At 51.4% G+C, this 17,000-nt stretch overlaps 1 protein-coding gene across 5 annotated transcripts; it reads right to left on the bottom strand.

Moving 5' to 3' along the window:
- Positions 1–686: 686 nt before the first annotated feature.
- Sall4 (spalt like transcription factor 4) lies at positions 687–16,646 on the bottom strand. Of its 5 annotated transcripts, none has more exons than XM_032902468.1 (4): positions 16,520–16,646; positions 3,866–6,235; positions 3,230–3,516; positions 687–1,130 (listed from the first exon to the last, which is right to left on the bottom strand). In XM_032902468.1, exons 1-4 carry the CDS (start codon positions 16,644–16,646, stop codon positions 687–689), a joined length of 3,228 nt encoding a protein of 1,075 aa, XP_032758359.1. The 5 variants fall into 5 exon arrangements, with proteins under 5 accessions (XP_032758359.1, XP_032758361.1, XP_032758360.1 ...); XM_032902470.1 differs by having other exon boundaries at positions 5,195–6,235; XM_032902469.1 differs by having other exon boundaries at positions 16,529–16,646.
- Between the last annotated feature and the right edge of the window lie 354 nt (positions 16,647–17,000).

Genomic DNA, 17,000 nt, shown 5'->3' with positions numbered 1-17,000 from the left:
GTGTGTGTAGGGTGTCCTATCCAAGGTCATAAGGTTGAAGGAAGTGGGATAATCGAACGCCCTAAGTTTTCTGGCGTTCTTTTTCTATTAAAGTACATTAAAAAAAAAAAAAAAAACAGAAGATTTCTGAAGACAGGGTCGGGAGGCATAAAACCAGGTCCCCACATTTACCCGCATTAGTCACCACAGAAGGACACAGCACCCTCACCCCCAGGACTGGGTTAGAAAGTTGTCACTTCCACTGTGGTCCAATGAGTCCCAACTGTTTCACTTTGAAACAGGCGACAGTCTTTGGAAACAGCCATGAGGTCACACAAAGCTTCTAGTATACAACTCGTCCCAAGTTAACAAAACTATTTTTCAAAACTGGATTCTTTCCAAAATGTTTAAAAAAAAAAAAGTGGTTTGTTTTTTGTTTTTTTTTTTTAGGTTTTTTTTTTTGTTTTGTTTTTTTTGGCTTGGTTTTTGTTGTTTTTCTGTTTTTCACTTTTTCTCCATTTTGTTTTCATTCATTTTTTTTTTGGAAAGCAGCATAACGTGATTGTAGGATTGCCCAAGGGTATGGTCACAAGCCACATCACTTGCATATCAGGAAGAGTAGGGGGAAAAGGGAGATGGGCTGTTAAGGAAACTGAACAATGAAGAAGACTCTAGATCTCACTCCGGTGGCCTCCTCCTCTTCCTCCTTAGCTGACTGCGATCTTATTTTCCTCCAGAAAATGAGGAAACTGGTGTTTGGTCACCCCATCGGGAACGCCAGGCTTTTCCAGGTTCCCGCTCATGGCCCCACTCATGGCCCCGCTCCCGCCGGTCTGGGAGCCATCCAGCTTAGAAAGCGTGGGGTTGCTCACCACGGAGCTGGCCCCCAGAGACACAGGCAGGGTGGGGATCCCTCCACCCTGGATCACAGAGATCTCATTGGTCTTCATGGCCAGACCCCCATTGAGGACGCTGGCGTACTGGTTCCACGTGGCAGGGTCCACACTCACCGTGGGGGACAGGAGCTCCTTGGGAAACACCTCAGGTGCTCTCTTTCCCTCAGCACCCAGCGCGGCCATGGTGTTCTCTATGGCCAGCTTCCTGCCGCGGCGGGCGGAGTTATTGTTGGTCCCATGAGTCATGTAGTGTACCTGTTGGGGGGAGGGGAGGAAGGGAACACAGCACAGAGAGGGTTTTATCAGATGTCCTCTGCTTGTAGGCAAGCCCAAGTCACCTGGCTTCATCCAGGTCCAGTGGTGAGTGGTGGGAAGGGCAGCCTGGGCTACAATCAGATTTATATCAGTAATCCAATTAATAATAAAATTCAGGTATCTGTACAGTTAGAGAACATGGTCATGTGTGGGCACCACTACCCAGTTGATGCCAGTTAAGACCGTGGATCTGAGTTCAAGGATAGCCTGGGCTACAGAGGGAGCTCCAAGACAGTGAAACGGCCTTAATTTAAAAAAATTCTTTTTTTCTTTTATCCTTTTAAATTATGTGCGTGTGCATGTGTGTGCACATAGAGGCTAGAGACATCAGGTCCCCCAAAGTTGAGATGACTGGTGGTTTCGAAGCCATTGAACATGGGTGCTAAGAATGCACTCTGTGAGAGCCACTGAGTCATCCCACCAGCCCCCTGGCTGACATTCAAAAGCCCCCTCAGGTGTCAGGCTCACAGGCAATACATGTTCTCTAGGCTGTCTGGAGCCCCTTACTGCTGCCGGCAGCTGCTGGGATCATGTATGTCCGCCATCCCAGTAAGCAGAGTGTTGACTCCAGCATCGGCTGCCGAGGGAGACTAAGGCTCCTTCCTAGCCTGCTCAGAGCCCTCATGGAGAAAGGCACTCCCAACAGCCGTGCAGGGCCAACGAGCTCATTAACTGCCTTCTAAACTAAGGCAACTCCATTCCTAGCCTGATGTTCTGACCAACTAATTTTTGGTTTTGGTTTTGGTTTTTAAGAGAGAGGCAGGGCTGGAGAGATGGCTCAGAGGTTAAGAGCACCTGACTGCTCTTCCAGAGGTCCTGAGTTCAATTCCCAGCAACCACATGGTGGCTCACAACCCTCTGTAAAGAGATCCGATGCCCTCTTCTGGTGTATCTGAGGACAGCTACAGTGTACTTATATATAAGAGAGAGGCAGATTTCTGAGTCTGAGGCCAGTCTAGTCTAGAGAGCCAATTCCAGCCAGGGTTACCAGAAACCCATCTCAGAAAACACACACACAAACAAACAAACAAGATGACAGAAGAGACAAGAATCTCTCCTAGGGGTTGGGGATTTAGCTCAGTGGTAGAGTGCTTGCCTAGCAAGCGCAAGGCCCTGGGTTCGGTCCCCAGCTCCGAAAAAAGAAAGAAGAAAAAGAAAAAGAATCTCTCCTAGCTGAGACTAACATTTAATATTGACTCTCCCTGCCCACCACCTTTGCCTCCTAAGTGGAATCACCAAGGCTGGTTTAAAAGGCGACAGACATGCCCCAAGAGCTTTCTGATACAGACAGAGAGGCACTGCCAGCCCGGCTTCACCCAGCACCAACGTGCAGTCTTTTGGTAATGCTGGAGATGAGCCCAGCATGTCCAACACCAAGTGGTGGGAGCCATCCCACAGGGTGGTGAGAACTGAGCTCAGGTCCTCTGCAGAATAGGGATCCTGGGTGATTCACCACATCCAACCACTCATTAATTGCTCTTATAGAATCCAAGGTTGGACTCCCAGAACCCACGTGGTAAGCTAGCTCTAGAGACCAAGCTAGCTCTCATAAACAATTTACTTAAGTGCCAGAGAATCTTCCTCTGATCTCCATATGTACAAGGCTCTAATGTGGCACACATATACACACACATGCAAAACTCTCACACCCACAGAGAGAGAGAGAGTGGGAGAGTGGAAGAGAGGGAGAGAGGGAGAAAGGGAGAGAGGGAGAGAGAAAACAACAAGAGTGAGATCGTGCGAGCCCTCGTAATCCCAGTCAGGAGGAATGAGTTCCAGCTACCCAAGACACAAGTAAGACTTTTTTACCTCAACACTTAGGAGGCAGAGGCAAGAAGATCTCTGAGACCAGCTCAGTCTACATATAGTGCAAGCTCCAGGATAAGCTAGTCTTATTATGTCGGCCATGCTGGCCTCGAACTGAGAGAACCCTCCTGCTTCTGCCTCTGGCGTTGCTGGGTTTATGTTTTGAGACACACGAACCAAAGGATGTGTTCTGCGCACACAGAGGTCACACGCCAACACCTGTCGGGACCCACCTTCAGGTTGCCTTTTGTGGTGAAGGCCCGAGCACATATGTTACACACGAAAGGCTTTTCTCCCGTGTGCGTTCGCTCGTGGATCTGCAGGGCACTGGCGGACGAGAAGTTCTTCCCACACCGGGTGCAAGAGTGTTGCTTGGCCTGGCGGCGCGGCGGCTGCTGGGAAGCTAGCAGAGGCGTCATGCCTGAGGGCACAGTGGGGGGTCCCACAAAGGAGCCAGGTACTTCAACTTTGACAAAGGCGGGCTGTGCTCGGATAAATGTCGAGGGGAGGCTGGTACGGCCTAACGTGAAGAAGAAGGGGAGAAACACAAACTTTTATCATTGAACACCCAACTCACTGCTTAAATAAAGCAAAAGGGGTTAAGGTTCAAAGGGTTCGTGGGTTCAAGAGGAGGGGGGGAAATCAAGACAAAACCAGCATTCATATTGTACACACTCAGCCTACACGAATTATGATAAACAGAGAAAGCCTACTGGGTGCCGGGATAGAGGTAGTTAGTTATTAAGATTCCCGAGACCCAGAACAGAGTAATTGCCCTAAAGAAGCCGCCTCAAGTTCAACCTAGGCTCTTTTTTCTGATGACCTTGAGCCCAAAAAGGACATTAGGGGAAATCCAAAGCCCCCATCACCTTCGGTGTCCACGCGGCAGCTCTCGACACCCTCGGCCTTGTGACCGTCGGGAGACCGGGACTTGACACTTCCAGCTTGGCTATTGGCGGGGGACACTGCCTGGTAGCACATGGTCTCCGTGGCATCAGGGCTCCGGCTCGGACACTCCTGGTCACCCATGAGCGAGGAAGAGTCATTGGTCAGGCAACTGTCACCGGCCTCCAGAGAGCCGCTTTCTCGACTGCTCTGCCGTTGCAAGGCCAGAGCGGGAAGAGCCCCTTTCCCCTGAGCATCCAGGGGAGCCATCACAGGAAAGCCCAGGGAGGGCGACGTCAGATGGGTTCCGGGGAGCGGCGCGGAGACCGTCGACGGGCCACCGGGAACATCCTGGATACAAGCCTCCTCCGCTTCCATCCCTTCTACCGCGTCTTCCTGGCAGACACTGCTGCTGCCGCCGCCGCCGTTCTCACTGACGGCCATGGGCTCGGGAGCTGTGAAGTCGCAGGGACTCTCGGGCAGAGGCGTGTTGGGGATCTGGCCACCCATGTGCATCCGGATATGCTGCTGTAACATGACGGCGTTGGTGAACTTCTTCTGGCAGATGGGGCACGAATGCTGGGTCTTTACGGCCATGTTTGTTCGGTGAACCCCAAGATGTGTCTTCAGGTTGCCTTTGGTGGAGAAGGCGCGGCCACAGATCTTGCATTGGAATGGTCTCTCTCCTGTGTGGGTACGGTAATGCATCTTGAGGGAACTCTGACAGCTGAGGACCCGATGACAAATGAGACACTCGTTGGGGTCGGTGGTGGCCTTGTCTATGTTCTCCACTAGCTGCTGTAACTTCAGGGTCTCTGACCCTGACTCTGGGGCCCCAGTGCCCTGGAAGCCCCCAGCCCTTGGGGGATTACGCATCATCCCTGCCCCGAGGAGTGGAAGGCCCACCTCGCTTTCTGGAGAAGGCCCTGGCTGTATGTCGTTGGGCAAGGAGCCGCCCGTGAGGTCCTTGGGGTTAGGCCCTGAAGTGAGCTTCTGAGGTAGCCCTATGGAAGGGGTTCCCGTGACCGGGACAGGCTCAGTGTCTACAGAGAGACTTGACTCGTCTACAGGGATGGGGACAGGGAGTGCATAGTGAGGACTGGTGCTTGATGCCCCTTTGTCCTGGAATTCGGTGGCAAACAGCTGGGGGTTCGCCTTCACCTGAGGGTGTCGATGGAAGTGGACCTTGAGGTTGCCCTTGGTGGTGAAGCGGTGACCACAGACAGGGCACACGTAAGGTCTCTCTCCGGTGTGGGAGCGAAGATGAATCTGAAGGGAGCTATCGGTCCCGAAAACCTTGCTACAGTACCTACACTTGTGCTTACCGAGGACAACCTCGTCCTTGGTCTTGGCATCTAACGTGGAGGCGGAGAGGTTTTGGGGTTTCCCCTTTCCTTTCTTGGACTGGTCCAGTGTCACAGTAGAGAAGGGATTCTGCAGGAGCACAGAGCCCGGGGTCTGAGGTAGCAGGGCATTCGGGAGGCGGGACATGAAGTTGGGGAGAACTCGAGTCCCATCTGGCTTCAAGGCGAAGGGTGTGAACCCCGAGGACAATGAGCTGGCCGTGGAGGGGACGGCGGCATGAGGTAGCTTGGCTTGTTTCAAGGCATCTAGAGACAGAGTCGGGTTGGAGGCTTTCTGGCTGAGCAGGGCCACAGCGGCAGACACCTGCTGGGAGACAGAGACCTGCTGAGACACATGGTTGCTTAAGGCCTTCAGAGTGTCGGCGCCCGCCACGCCAGAGTGGAGGGCATGCGCGGCCCACATGTTCACCTGGACTCTGATCTGTTCAGTTAGCTGGATCTGCTGGAGCTGCTGCTGCTGCAGGCACAGGATCTGCTCCAGGATCCAAGGGATGCTGAGGGCGGCAGGCACAGGGGCCGCGGGGACATCCGTGCTCCGCTGGTTCACTGCCACCTTGGTGCCACGGAGCGCCTGCAGAGTCACATTGGTGTTGGCTACTTTGCCTTTGGGCAAATAGCTTATGTCCTGGGGTGTGGGTGGCTGGGTCGCCTCTGTCTTCAAGTACAGGATGGAGTCCGTGCCTAGGTTCTCCTTCAAGTCCCCCGAGCTGCTGCCGCCGTTCTCCTGGAGACCATCTTTATTGCTTGGGCTGCCCAGGACAGCTCTGGAAAAGTCCTCTGGAGGCACCGCCCCCTCGCTGTCATTCATGATGAGGACAGGAGGGTTCTTAGTGCAGCTTTTCTTGTGTTCCATGAACTCAGAGAGACTGAAGAACTCTGCACAGCACTTGTTACAGATGTGAGTGTCCTCCCGTCGGGACCGCTTCACCGGGGCGGGGGCGGGGTCCTCCGAGGCCTCATCTCCGTTCCCTGAGGAATTCACTGGAACACCTGTGAAAGGAGTCGAGAAGGTGAGCGCGCTGCCCTGAGAGGGGATGGAGTGACCCACAGAAATACAGCTCTCCATCACCACGCCCTGACTCGAGCAGACTGTGTAAGGGACACTAAGTCCCCCATCGCCCAAATGACCAAAACAGGATAAGGGGAATTATGTCTCCCTAGAAGACACTAGCAAGCCTCACGCGCCATGACTGTCTGTGCACGTGACTTTATCTGGATGGGATCTCACTTAGCCCAGGCAGCCCCAAACCTGTTTTGTAGCAGAGGCTGGCTTTGAACTCCTAACCCTCCCTGCCTCTATTTCCAGAGTGCTGAGATTACAAGAGTCTGTTACCATGCCTGGACTGGACAGGGCTTTTGGCAATTGAATATTAAGCTGGGTCTTAACACTTGAGTGTTTAGTACGGCTCCAAGAGGACTAGGGACCAGTGAGACACGGTCCTAGAGAACAGGGCCTGAAGAGATGGAGTTAAGGGCCCTCAAAAACAACCGCTGAAACCACAAGAATCTTATCAGTTCTCCAGAGCTGGGAGGAGGAAACCTGACCCTAAATTCAGACCTTCTTCCATATCTGTGAGAATGAATCAACTGTTGTTTTCAGTCCATCCAATTTGTGGTAGTTTGTTAGAGCAATGCAGGGTGCACAGTATTTTACTACAGGAACTCTGCAGCCCACGTTAGCATTGATTTCATAGCAATCCTACCTCAGCCTCCCAGGAGCTAGGATTAAAGCCACGTGCCACTCCGCCCCACTAGTTAAACTGACCCCATCAATCCCGATGTCCAGGGATGCCTCCCTGGGCACCGGCTTGCAGACTCACAGACAGACGACAGCCAACAGCAGACATCAGAACAGGGTCACATCATACTGATCGCCACAACTCAAATGGCAAACAATAAATCCCATCCCATCCAGGTGATGAGCACCCACCACTCAGAAAAGACTGGGCCAGGGCTGGGGAGATGGCTCAGTGGTTAGAGCACTGAATGCTCTCCCAGAAGTCCTGAGTTCAAATCCCAGCAACCACATGATGGCTCACAACCATCTGTAATGTGATCCGGTGCCCTCTTCTGGCACATCTGAAGACAGGTACAGTGTACTCATCTATAATAAATAAATAAATAAATCTTTAAAAAAAAAAGACTGGGCTTAAAGAACTTTAAAAGGCCCAACAACATCATCAATCCATCCCAGTTTAGTTATCAGGGACCTGGGAGGGTGAGGCAGAAGGATCATGAGTTCAAAACCAGCCTTGCTAGCTGAGACCTTTAACCACAGACCTTGAGAGGCAGAGGTAGCCAGATCCCTGGGAGTTCAAGACTACTCTGACACATAAGCCAAGTTCCAGCCATTCCGTGAGCCCCATTTCTTTTCAGGTTTATTTATTTATTATCTATAAGTACGCTGTCGCTGTCTTCAGACACACCAGAAGAGGGCATCGGACCCCATTACAGATGGTTGTGAGCCACCATGTGGTTGCTGGGAATTGAACTCAGACCTCTGGAAGAGCAGTCAGTGCTCTTAACCACTGAGCCATCTCTCCAGCCCTGTGAGCCCCATCTCTAAAGGCTAGGTAGGTAACTTAGCGAGAAGGGCTGGACTCGGCGATAGAGCTCAGTGGTAGGGTATCTTACCCAACATGCAGTGGTTCTGAGTTACATCCCGAGCACCACATACACAATCACTCATGTGGAATACAGATCGCCATTCACTAGGTGAGTCTGAGGATGAGAGTCTCTCTACAAATGTCTCCATGGGAAAAGCTACTGGCAAAGGTGCAGATAGACTTTGCATCCTCAAGGAGAGTCAGGTCCAGTTCTAAAAGCAAGCTTTTATATAAATATAGAAAAAGAAAACTGGAGATGCACGATGGGGGACCGACACCCCCCTGACTCCGTCACTGGCTGCCGTCTCACTCCTGAGACGTTAAATACAGAAGATCCAAGTTAGGACTGCTCTGTTTGGTCTTCGCAACACCGAGATGATGCGAAAGCAACATCTTCAGACGTTCAGAGTACTGACGGGTTTGCTCATGCTGATCCAGATGTGGAAGTCAGAGGACGACCTGTGGGAACTGGCTTTGTCCTCTACCTCCTGGTGGAGACTACCTCGGGTCATCAGGCTTGGCTCAATGTGTCTTAACCAGCTAAGCCACCTTACAGGTGACTAGAGTCTTCCAATGCTGTCTTCTGAGAGTCTCGCATAGGCCAAGCTTATGGCAATCTACTCACTGCCCTGCCTCTTCCTCCCAAGTGCAGAATTGACAAACGACGAGGAGACTGGATTCAACCTAGAGCCTCGGGAGCTAGGGAAGGGCCCTAGAACAGCACCACCGACGTGGCCGCCAAGTTCAATCTCGTACAGCCTCCATAAAACTCTCAACTCTTCCAGATTTTGGACTAAGTAATAGGATGGAATATTTGCAGGTACATGTGGCTAAGGGAGCAAGAGTCGTCCTAAACGTGACTGCCAAGGCACCTGGGTTTGGTCCCCAGCTCAGGGGGGGGGAGGGGGAGGAGATATGTTTATCAGGGGAGCCAGAGAGATGAGATAGTTCGGCCTTTAAGAAAGAGCACGGACTAAAGATCCTGAGTTCAATTCCCAGCAACCACATGGTGGCTCAAAGCCATCTGTAATGGGATCCGATGCCCTCTTCTGGTGTGTCTGAGACAGTGGCAGTATACATAAAATATAAAATAAATCTTAAAAAAGAAAATGTTTATCAGGGGGCTAGTTTTAGCTCACCGAGTATGAACAGTGGTTGTTCTTGCATAGGATCCAGGTTCGACTCCCAGCACCCACAACATGGAGGCCCTAACTGTAACTCCAGTCAGTTCCAGGGGATCTAGTGTCTTGTTTCACCTGTAAGCACTGTATATACATGATACATACATATGCACATACATACCCTCAGGTAAAACACAAACACACAAAAGATAATAAACGTCCGTCCGTGTCAATGGGATGTGACTAGGCCCTCAGGAGTGACTTCAAGCCAAGCCTCCTGATTCAGTCAGCAGCTTTCACTGAGGGGAAGGGGGAGGGGAGACCTGGGGCCCTGTGTTAGGTCTTTCCCTAGTACACATGAGTCCTATGAAAACAATGCTCTTTTTTCTCAACAGTGTGTGTGTGTGTGTGTGTGTGTATGTAAAGGCACTGCGGCTCTCTCTCCCTTTCCCTCTAAAAAAAAAAAAAGGAAGAAAGGGGGGGTTGGAGAGATGGCTCAGTGGTTAGGAACACTGACTGCTCTTCCTGAGTTCAATTCCCAGCACCTACATGGTGGCTTACAACCATCTGTAACGGGGTCCGATGCCCTCTTCTGGTGTGTCTGAAGACAGTGACAGTGTACTCACATAAATCTTTAAAAAAAGGAAAAGGAAAAAGAAAAGGCTGGGGACTGGGCATACACCTGGAATCTATCTGCTATACAGAATAAGTCATGAAACTGTACACTCCTAGAATAGTAGCACCTAAAGAGGCAGAGGATAAGAAGTTCAGGGCCACCCTTGGTTACATGAGGTGGCCTAGACACAGGATACCCAGTATAAAAGAATTTAAAATTAGGAATTAAGCCAACTGACTGACTACCTGTCATTTCAGCCCTAGAGGTTCCCAACTTTCAGGTCAGCCTGGGCTACCTGATCCTGTCTAAATACCACACCTTCCAAGTCTAGTACCAAGGCTGCTCAGCAAAGAGCCTTTGCCACTCTTCCAGAGGACCAGGCTTCGATTCCAAGTACCTACATGGTTGCTCTTTAACAGTAACTCTAGTTCAAGGAGATCCTAATCTCAATCAGTAATCAGGCATGAACTCCATGAACATAACAAAAAGATATACATATACCAGTGGGGCAAGGTGGCTCCAGGCTTTAATCGCAGCATTCAGGAGGCAGAGGCAGGCAGATCTCTGAGTTCGGGGGCTACAAAGAAACTAACAAAGAAACCTTTTAAAGAAAACTCCTCTGAGAGGAAGGGGGTAGCCTCCCTGCAGATCTGACTGAACCCCATCTTCTACCTCAGTTACTCGTCTGCCTACACTTCCCACATTAACAGCCACCAACAGCTCTTAGTCTACCAAGTTTCCACATAATTAATTGGGGGGGACGACGACACAGGACGACCATCCCAAGATAACTTTGTTTTCTCTAAGAGGACCACACAGGAGTCTTTACTGTTGTTTGAACTGGGGTCTCACAGGACACACTGACCCAGAACACACAAGGCAACCTCAAGCTAGCTTCTGCCTCAACCAGCATTGTTAAGAATATTCCAGGGACTAGGGATTTAGCTCAGTGGCAGAGCGCTTACCTAGGAAGCACAAGGCCCTGGGTTCGGTCCCCAGCTCCAAAAAAAAAAAAAGAAAAAAAAAAAAAAAAAAAAAAAAAAAAGAATATTCCAGCACTTCAGGCTTTGCCTGAATTTTTAGGAGAAAAGAATTTTTGAAAGGCAGGAAGCAGGCTGGGCAGGGTGTGGGTGTGTCCAGACATTGAATGTCTACAGGGAAATGAAACTGTTGCTAGCCCTGGATAGCTAGAAAGCAGTGAAGGTCGTCCTTTTGTTTGTATTGAGACAGGGTTTCTCTGTGTAGTCCTGGCTATCCTGGAACTAGGTACACCAGGCTGGCCTGGAACCCAGAGACTAGTTTGCCTCTGTCTCTGGAATGCCAGAGCGTGTACCACCACTGCTCCTCAGGAAGGTCTCTTTAAATTGGCACCAACTGGGGCAGAAGGGCTTCAGCCTGTCCTCCATCCACCCGCCCTTCCTTCTCACCCACTCTACTCTGGAAATCACCAATGCACAAACACCATTCACTCCGTTTCAGTTTCCTCCCTCCCTCCCACCCGGGCATCCAGATGACCATGGACCTCTGATCTCTCTTCCAGCTCCCTAGTGCTCCCACGAATGCAACCAACACCGTGTCTAGCTTAAGTTTTCTGCAGGGCTGGAGACAGACCCTACAGGTAGACCTCCTACATGCTAGACCAGCACTCTATCAACTGGACCACATCCCTGTCTGCCTTTAAAAGGCCAGCAATGCCATAGACAGCCAAGGTGACATCCAGAAATCTAACCTAAAAAACATAATAAAAGTCAGAGTTCTCCGACCATAACCACACTGCACCACCTTAACCTGTCATTTTACTTTTTCTTTAAAGATTTATTTTTATTTATTCCATGTATATAAGTACACCGTAGCTGTCTTCAGACACACCTGAAGGGGACATCGGATCCCATTATGGATGGTCGTGAGCCACCATGTGGTTGCTGGGAATTGAACTCAGGACCTGTGGAAGAGCAGTCAGTGTTCTTAACCGCTGAGCGGTCTCTCCAGTCCAACCTGTCATTTTATTAACAGGGTATACGTTACCACAGTATTCCCCTGATATCCGTAAAGGGGATGGACAGCAGACACTGAGGTTGGAGGCTGAGGGATCCTGTCTGGCACACCCTCTGGTCTGCGTCACACCCCCACATGGGGTATTGAGCCCAAGCCCTCACACCAGCTAGGGGAGGGCTCTCCCACCGAGCCGTATCTCCCAACCCCCAAACTTTAATCTCCGGGATTTAGCATAGCAAACACTATGCAAATAGTTTTCAGGCTGCATTGTTTAGGGGAGGAGAAGCGGCCAGAAAACATAGCCGGGCGAGGGCCCGCTTTTGTCATTTTTCCCAAGAGATTGCAAAGGGAAAGAAGGCTAAATGCTTTATTTCTGGTGACTGTACAACGCTCAGCATTCGGCTGGAAAGGGACCTATGGCACAAAAAAGGTTAAGCACCTCTGCTCCAGAAGGATGCACCAGCTCAGAGTGATTTACAGCCGGGATGCCAACCGCCTTCACTGTATACACAAGCCCCAAAGCCTCTCTCTCTGTCTCTCTCTCTCTCCCCTGCACCAGTAACATCCCACTTAAAACTGTAGCCGATGTTTGCTCAGGCAGTTAAAAAACTACCTCGCCCATACCACCGTCGGCAAATAATAGGACGGGGTATTTGCCGAGGAGAAAGAGGACCCTGTTAGGAACAATTGCTGGCCATGCTTAAATTAACCCGAAGGGAAGGGAAGCAAAGTCCACCGGGATAACTCGGGCGAGCCCGGCTTCCATCCCCCACCCCGAATTTTAGGAATGTTATCTCTTCAGCATCTAGTTATCCAGTAAGTTGGAAGAATGCAGTAAACGCAGCAGGGGTCTTCGATTCAATCTCAGCCAGATGAATGGAAAATGCGCTTACTATTGTATTGGAAGAAAGCTAATCAGCCGGGAGGCCAATCCCTGGCAGAAGACACTCAAAACAGCTGAAAACAAAAAAAATTGAAATCTGTGTATCTTGATAAAAGCCTGGCGCCTCGGGCTTATCTGTTACTGGCCCTTTATTAAAGAAGGACAATGAGCAGTTTACCTAAAGCACACAAGTATCTTAGACCCTGCCCTACCTCCAGGATAAATGCTTACCAAAAAAAAAAAAAAAAAGGAATTATGTCTCTGGGTATTACAGATCCAGCTGTTTTTAAACCGGCTTCTTATGGGAAGCTTTAAAATCTACACACAGAGGTCAAACCTAACCCGGAATTAAGTCTCTAATTAATCAAGAAGTGCAGAAATCAGAAGCAATCAGGGTTTAAAGTTCAGGGGCCTGTGGAAAAGATTTTGTAAGGGTAAAAAGTGTTTCGAGAAAGCCAGAACGGGTGCAGATGCTTGCCACAGCTAATGAATGATCCCAGATAAACCAGTTCTCCTGTCTTACAAATGTAAACTGTGTCAGCACACACAATGATACAAACTTTTAAGGATAGAAGGCTCAGAGACATGCTACATAAAAATACACCTATATCCCAAGTAAGGGACACTTGCCTCAACTGAAACAAGCTTGCCAACTTCAAGGGAGATGAGAGGTGTCTCTCCCTGGGAGGAACATGCCTGTCCCAGAGCTTTAACCTGTTTATCGGTGTCTGCTAAAAAGTACAGATTAAAATGACAAAGGCGACCTCCCCAATTTATCTGCTACTCATCTTCCTCCCCCCAGAAAGAAATGCAAATTATATTAGCTCCCAGTTGCTTGCGAGGAATCTCTTTATCACCCAGTTTCTGAAGTTGATTTGAAAATCAAAAGGGGACAAGACTTCCAATCTTCCAATCCCAGCATTAGAGGCAGAGACATCTATCCCAAGGCTGGAACAGGTTGGAAAGCTGTCATGGCTGCTAAGCAGACAGACTGGGGGAGTGGGGGGAGGACAAGCCAAAGCAGCTTGCAGCACCTCGGCTGCCCCTTTTCCCGATTGCTCTAGGACCATCAACAAACACCCCCATGGATTCAAGTGAAGGCTAAAGTCAAGTGTGAGGGGAACCCACTGGCCAACCCTTGCCACCCAGGAACCTCTATTAACTTTCCTGAGTAAACTACCAAAGCTACTTCAGTTGAGAGAAATAACGGTGAGGTCCTGCAGGGTCCCGGGCTGGAGCCTGGCACAGTATGTTCTAGTGAAAACTGTCATCCTGAACGAAGTTACCAATCACAAACCTTTTCACGGCCACTGTATACAAGAGTACGAAGGCCGGGTGAGTAAGGAGGACCCTAATCCATCCAGGCAAGGTTACCCCCAGGATGGAATGCCCACCCTCCTCCTACCAAATCCTGCCAAAATTCTTTTCCCCAAATTCTCATTTGACACTTTACATCCAAAAGGAGGAGACTGGAAAATAACTTGTGCCTCGGCCACCCGAAATGGTCCCCCAGTTCCCTAGACTAGATTCTGCTAAACGCCCCCCTCCCATCACCAATGACAAAGTATCGTTTACTGACCGTTGAGCACCACAGACGGTTCCGGAGCACATTTTACATGCAATTAAATGAATAAAAAGGGTCGTGTGCAAATTAGAACCCCCTCCCCCTTCGGGGAAGACTAAATTCGCTTGAAACCTTAACTAAGCCAAAGCTCAAGCAGGTCAATAGAGGACTGAGAGAAGCGCTAAATTACTAAAAACCTGGGAATCGTAATAGCTGAAGGTTGTAATCCAGTTTAGCACAAAGGGCATTTGGAACTCTTTTGAGAAAATGCTAATTTTCCTTTAAGTACTGTAAGCCCCTTCTCCTTGACCACCTGCGGATTTTTTGATCTGCTAATTATAGCCCGGATTTCATTTTCCTTGCTCAGAAAAACCGAATTCTCCTGTAGACTGACCAAGAGGGACCCAAAAGCTTCCAAAAGATGAAGATTTAATCTAAACTGAGGGTGATCCCAAAATGCAGCCATTAAAAACTTTTTATTTAAAAACAAAAAAGTCTTCCCAAGATCACAATCGAGATACCCCTACCCCCACTGCAAACATGTTTTAAGAATTCTCAGAGAAGATTCCCAAACACTGATGGTGTGGCGGAAGGTAGGGGACCCCACAGAGATCACCCGGGTGCGTGTCTATGGCCCTGCAAGCCTCACTCACCAGGTGTGTGTCGCGGTCCGCACATAACCGGTCTCCAGAGGGCGCCCGCACGCCAGCGGCCGGACTCCGACCGCGGGTGATCCGCAGAAAACTCGCTTCCCAAACCTCGGTGGCTGCGCGCGCCCAGCGGCCTCAGGGTGCAGCCAGGTTAACCGAGACTCCAGCCAGCGGAGATTTCGGAAGCCTTCTATAGCAACCTACCCCTCCATTCCGCCCACCCCCAGAGTCCCAACCATCAGCCAAATAGGGGGGGGAAAACCCACTAGTATGCGCTCACCCCAAATGGAGGGGGATGGGAGGTCATCGCAGGACCAGGGGAGGGGTCAGGGCCCGGAGCTCGCCCCTCCTCTCCAGAGGAAGCAGGCGGGCTGAGGGTTAACCCTTTTGTTCCAGGTGGACCAGGCGACCTAGCCTCTCCATGATCTGCACCCCCACCCCCAGCTCCCCGGGCCAAGGCACAAAGAGTCCACCCCCGCTGCCCGGCCTTATGATATGGGATGCTCCAACGCCCCAAAACTCACATCCGCCCCCTCGAACAAGCAATGACCTTCCAGTTGCCCTGAGGGGGTGTGGGGGGAATACAATGAGAGGTAGAAGGTCACTGAACTTTGATAAACTCGGGAAGTTTTGGAAAAGTGGGGTCGCACTACCCGGAGAACAGGAGCGCCCAAGAAGAGCGCGCAGAGTCCTCCGCGCACCGCCCACCCTACTCGGAGAGCTGGAGTCGAGCGGGAGGCCCAGGGGGACACTCTCACCCGAAGGTTCCCAGTTTCTCCGGCGACAGTCCGGCGGGGCAGGGACCAGGGGCTCGCCTGGAGCTCCAGTCGCGCCGAGGTCCTGAACTCCGTGGAGGCACAGGACCGGTCAGCCGCAACCCGACCTCTCCCCTTTCACCTCCCGGGCGTGTGCTGAGCAGTACCGCCCGGGGAATCCGTGCAAAAAAAATAAATAAAAGAGCGGGGGTGCGCTCCAGCGGGGGTGACCATGCACCCGCTGCCCCGGCCCCGGCCCGCACCCTCCGGCTGGCTGCGGTTATTTTTAGATAGTCGGAAATCAAAGATGGCTGGAGGTCAGGCCCCGAAAGGTTAGGGCGAGGATCGGCAGCAGGCGGCGTAGCCCCCGGGAAAAGCAAAAAAAAAAAAAAAAAAAAAAAAAAAAAAAAGAAGAAAAAGAAGTAAACAAAATATCTAAAATTACAAAAAAATAGAATAAAAGCTCTCAAAAGGAACTAAACCCAGCAGCCTCCCCCGCCCTCTGCGCTGCGCGGGTGGCCTGTACCCCGGCCTGGGGGTGGGGGGAGGTCGCGCCCCCTCCCCCCACTCGGCCTGGGAGGGGCGCGTGCAACAGATCGCCCTCCTCCGGGGGGTCCCCCAGAGGTGCGCCCCTCCCCCAGGGGCCCCCAAGAGGGTAGTAGAGGGTGGGAAGACTTGGGGGGTCTCTTTCTTTTAAAAGCGGCGCCACTAGAGAGGGGGCGAAGAAAGCCCAAGTTACCAGCGTAGGGGGGTGCTTATGTATCCAAGCGAGGGAAACCAATTATGGAACTGTGGACAAGGAGAGGAAAACTAGAGAGAGAGGCAGAGCGTGGAATCAACTTTACAATAAGAGAGAACTGGGGGGTGGGGGATTTGCAAAGGAGTGGGGGCATTGAGGCTCCCTCCGAGGTGGGGGGATTGAAGCTCCCTCCCTCCCTCCGCGCCTCTCCTTTCCCGGAACAGAGTCCGGAATCCCCATTCCAGAATCGGCTCCCGGAACCCTCACCCTCGAGGGACGCGCGGCAGTGCTGGGAGCGCCCTCCCGGGACGCACAGACAGTCCGGCGCACGGACGGGGCCGCAGCCGCACTCACCCGGTTCCTCCGCCGCCGGCGCCTCTGCGAGGCCAGGGCTCGGTTGCTGCAGCGGCTGCTCGCCCTGGCCCTCCTCCGAGTTGATGTGCTGGGGCTTCGCCTGCTTGCGCCTCGACATGGTGCGCGCATCGGGGCGCCGGGAAGAGCCCTGGTGACTTGGCCCCTCTCCGCTACCAATTCCTGGAGTTGGGAAATTTTACCCCCCTTCGGCAGGAACGCGCATGTCCCAGTAATTATTATTATCAATAATGCATTGCGATTTATCATGAGCTCTGACAGCTGATTGGCCTGGGTCCAAGACCTCAGAGATCATTTAAATAAGCCCTCATTGATCAGGGAGGGGAGAGGCATGCTGGGCCTTGTAGTCCGGCCCTACATGTGACAAAGGCGTGTTCCTCTGGGAAGCATAGCTAATTAGCATCCGGGCTCAGATTGGCCGAGGCGTGGACGGACTTGGGGGTGGGTGGGAGGG

Source organism: Rattus rattus, chromosome 5 (genome assembly GCF_011064425.1).
Source record: "Rattus rattus isolate New Zealand chromosome 5, Rrattus_CSIRO_v1, whole genome shotgun sequence".
NCBI lineage: Eukaryota > Metazoa > Chordata > Mammalia > Rodentia > Muridae > Rattus > Rattus rattus.
Note: the sequence above shows the minus strand (reverse complement) of the source record. Positions and strands in the feature narration are given on the sequence as shown.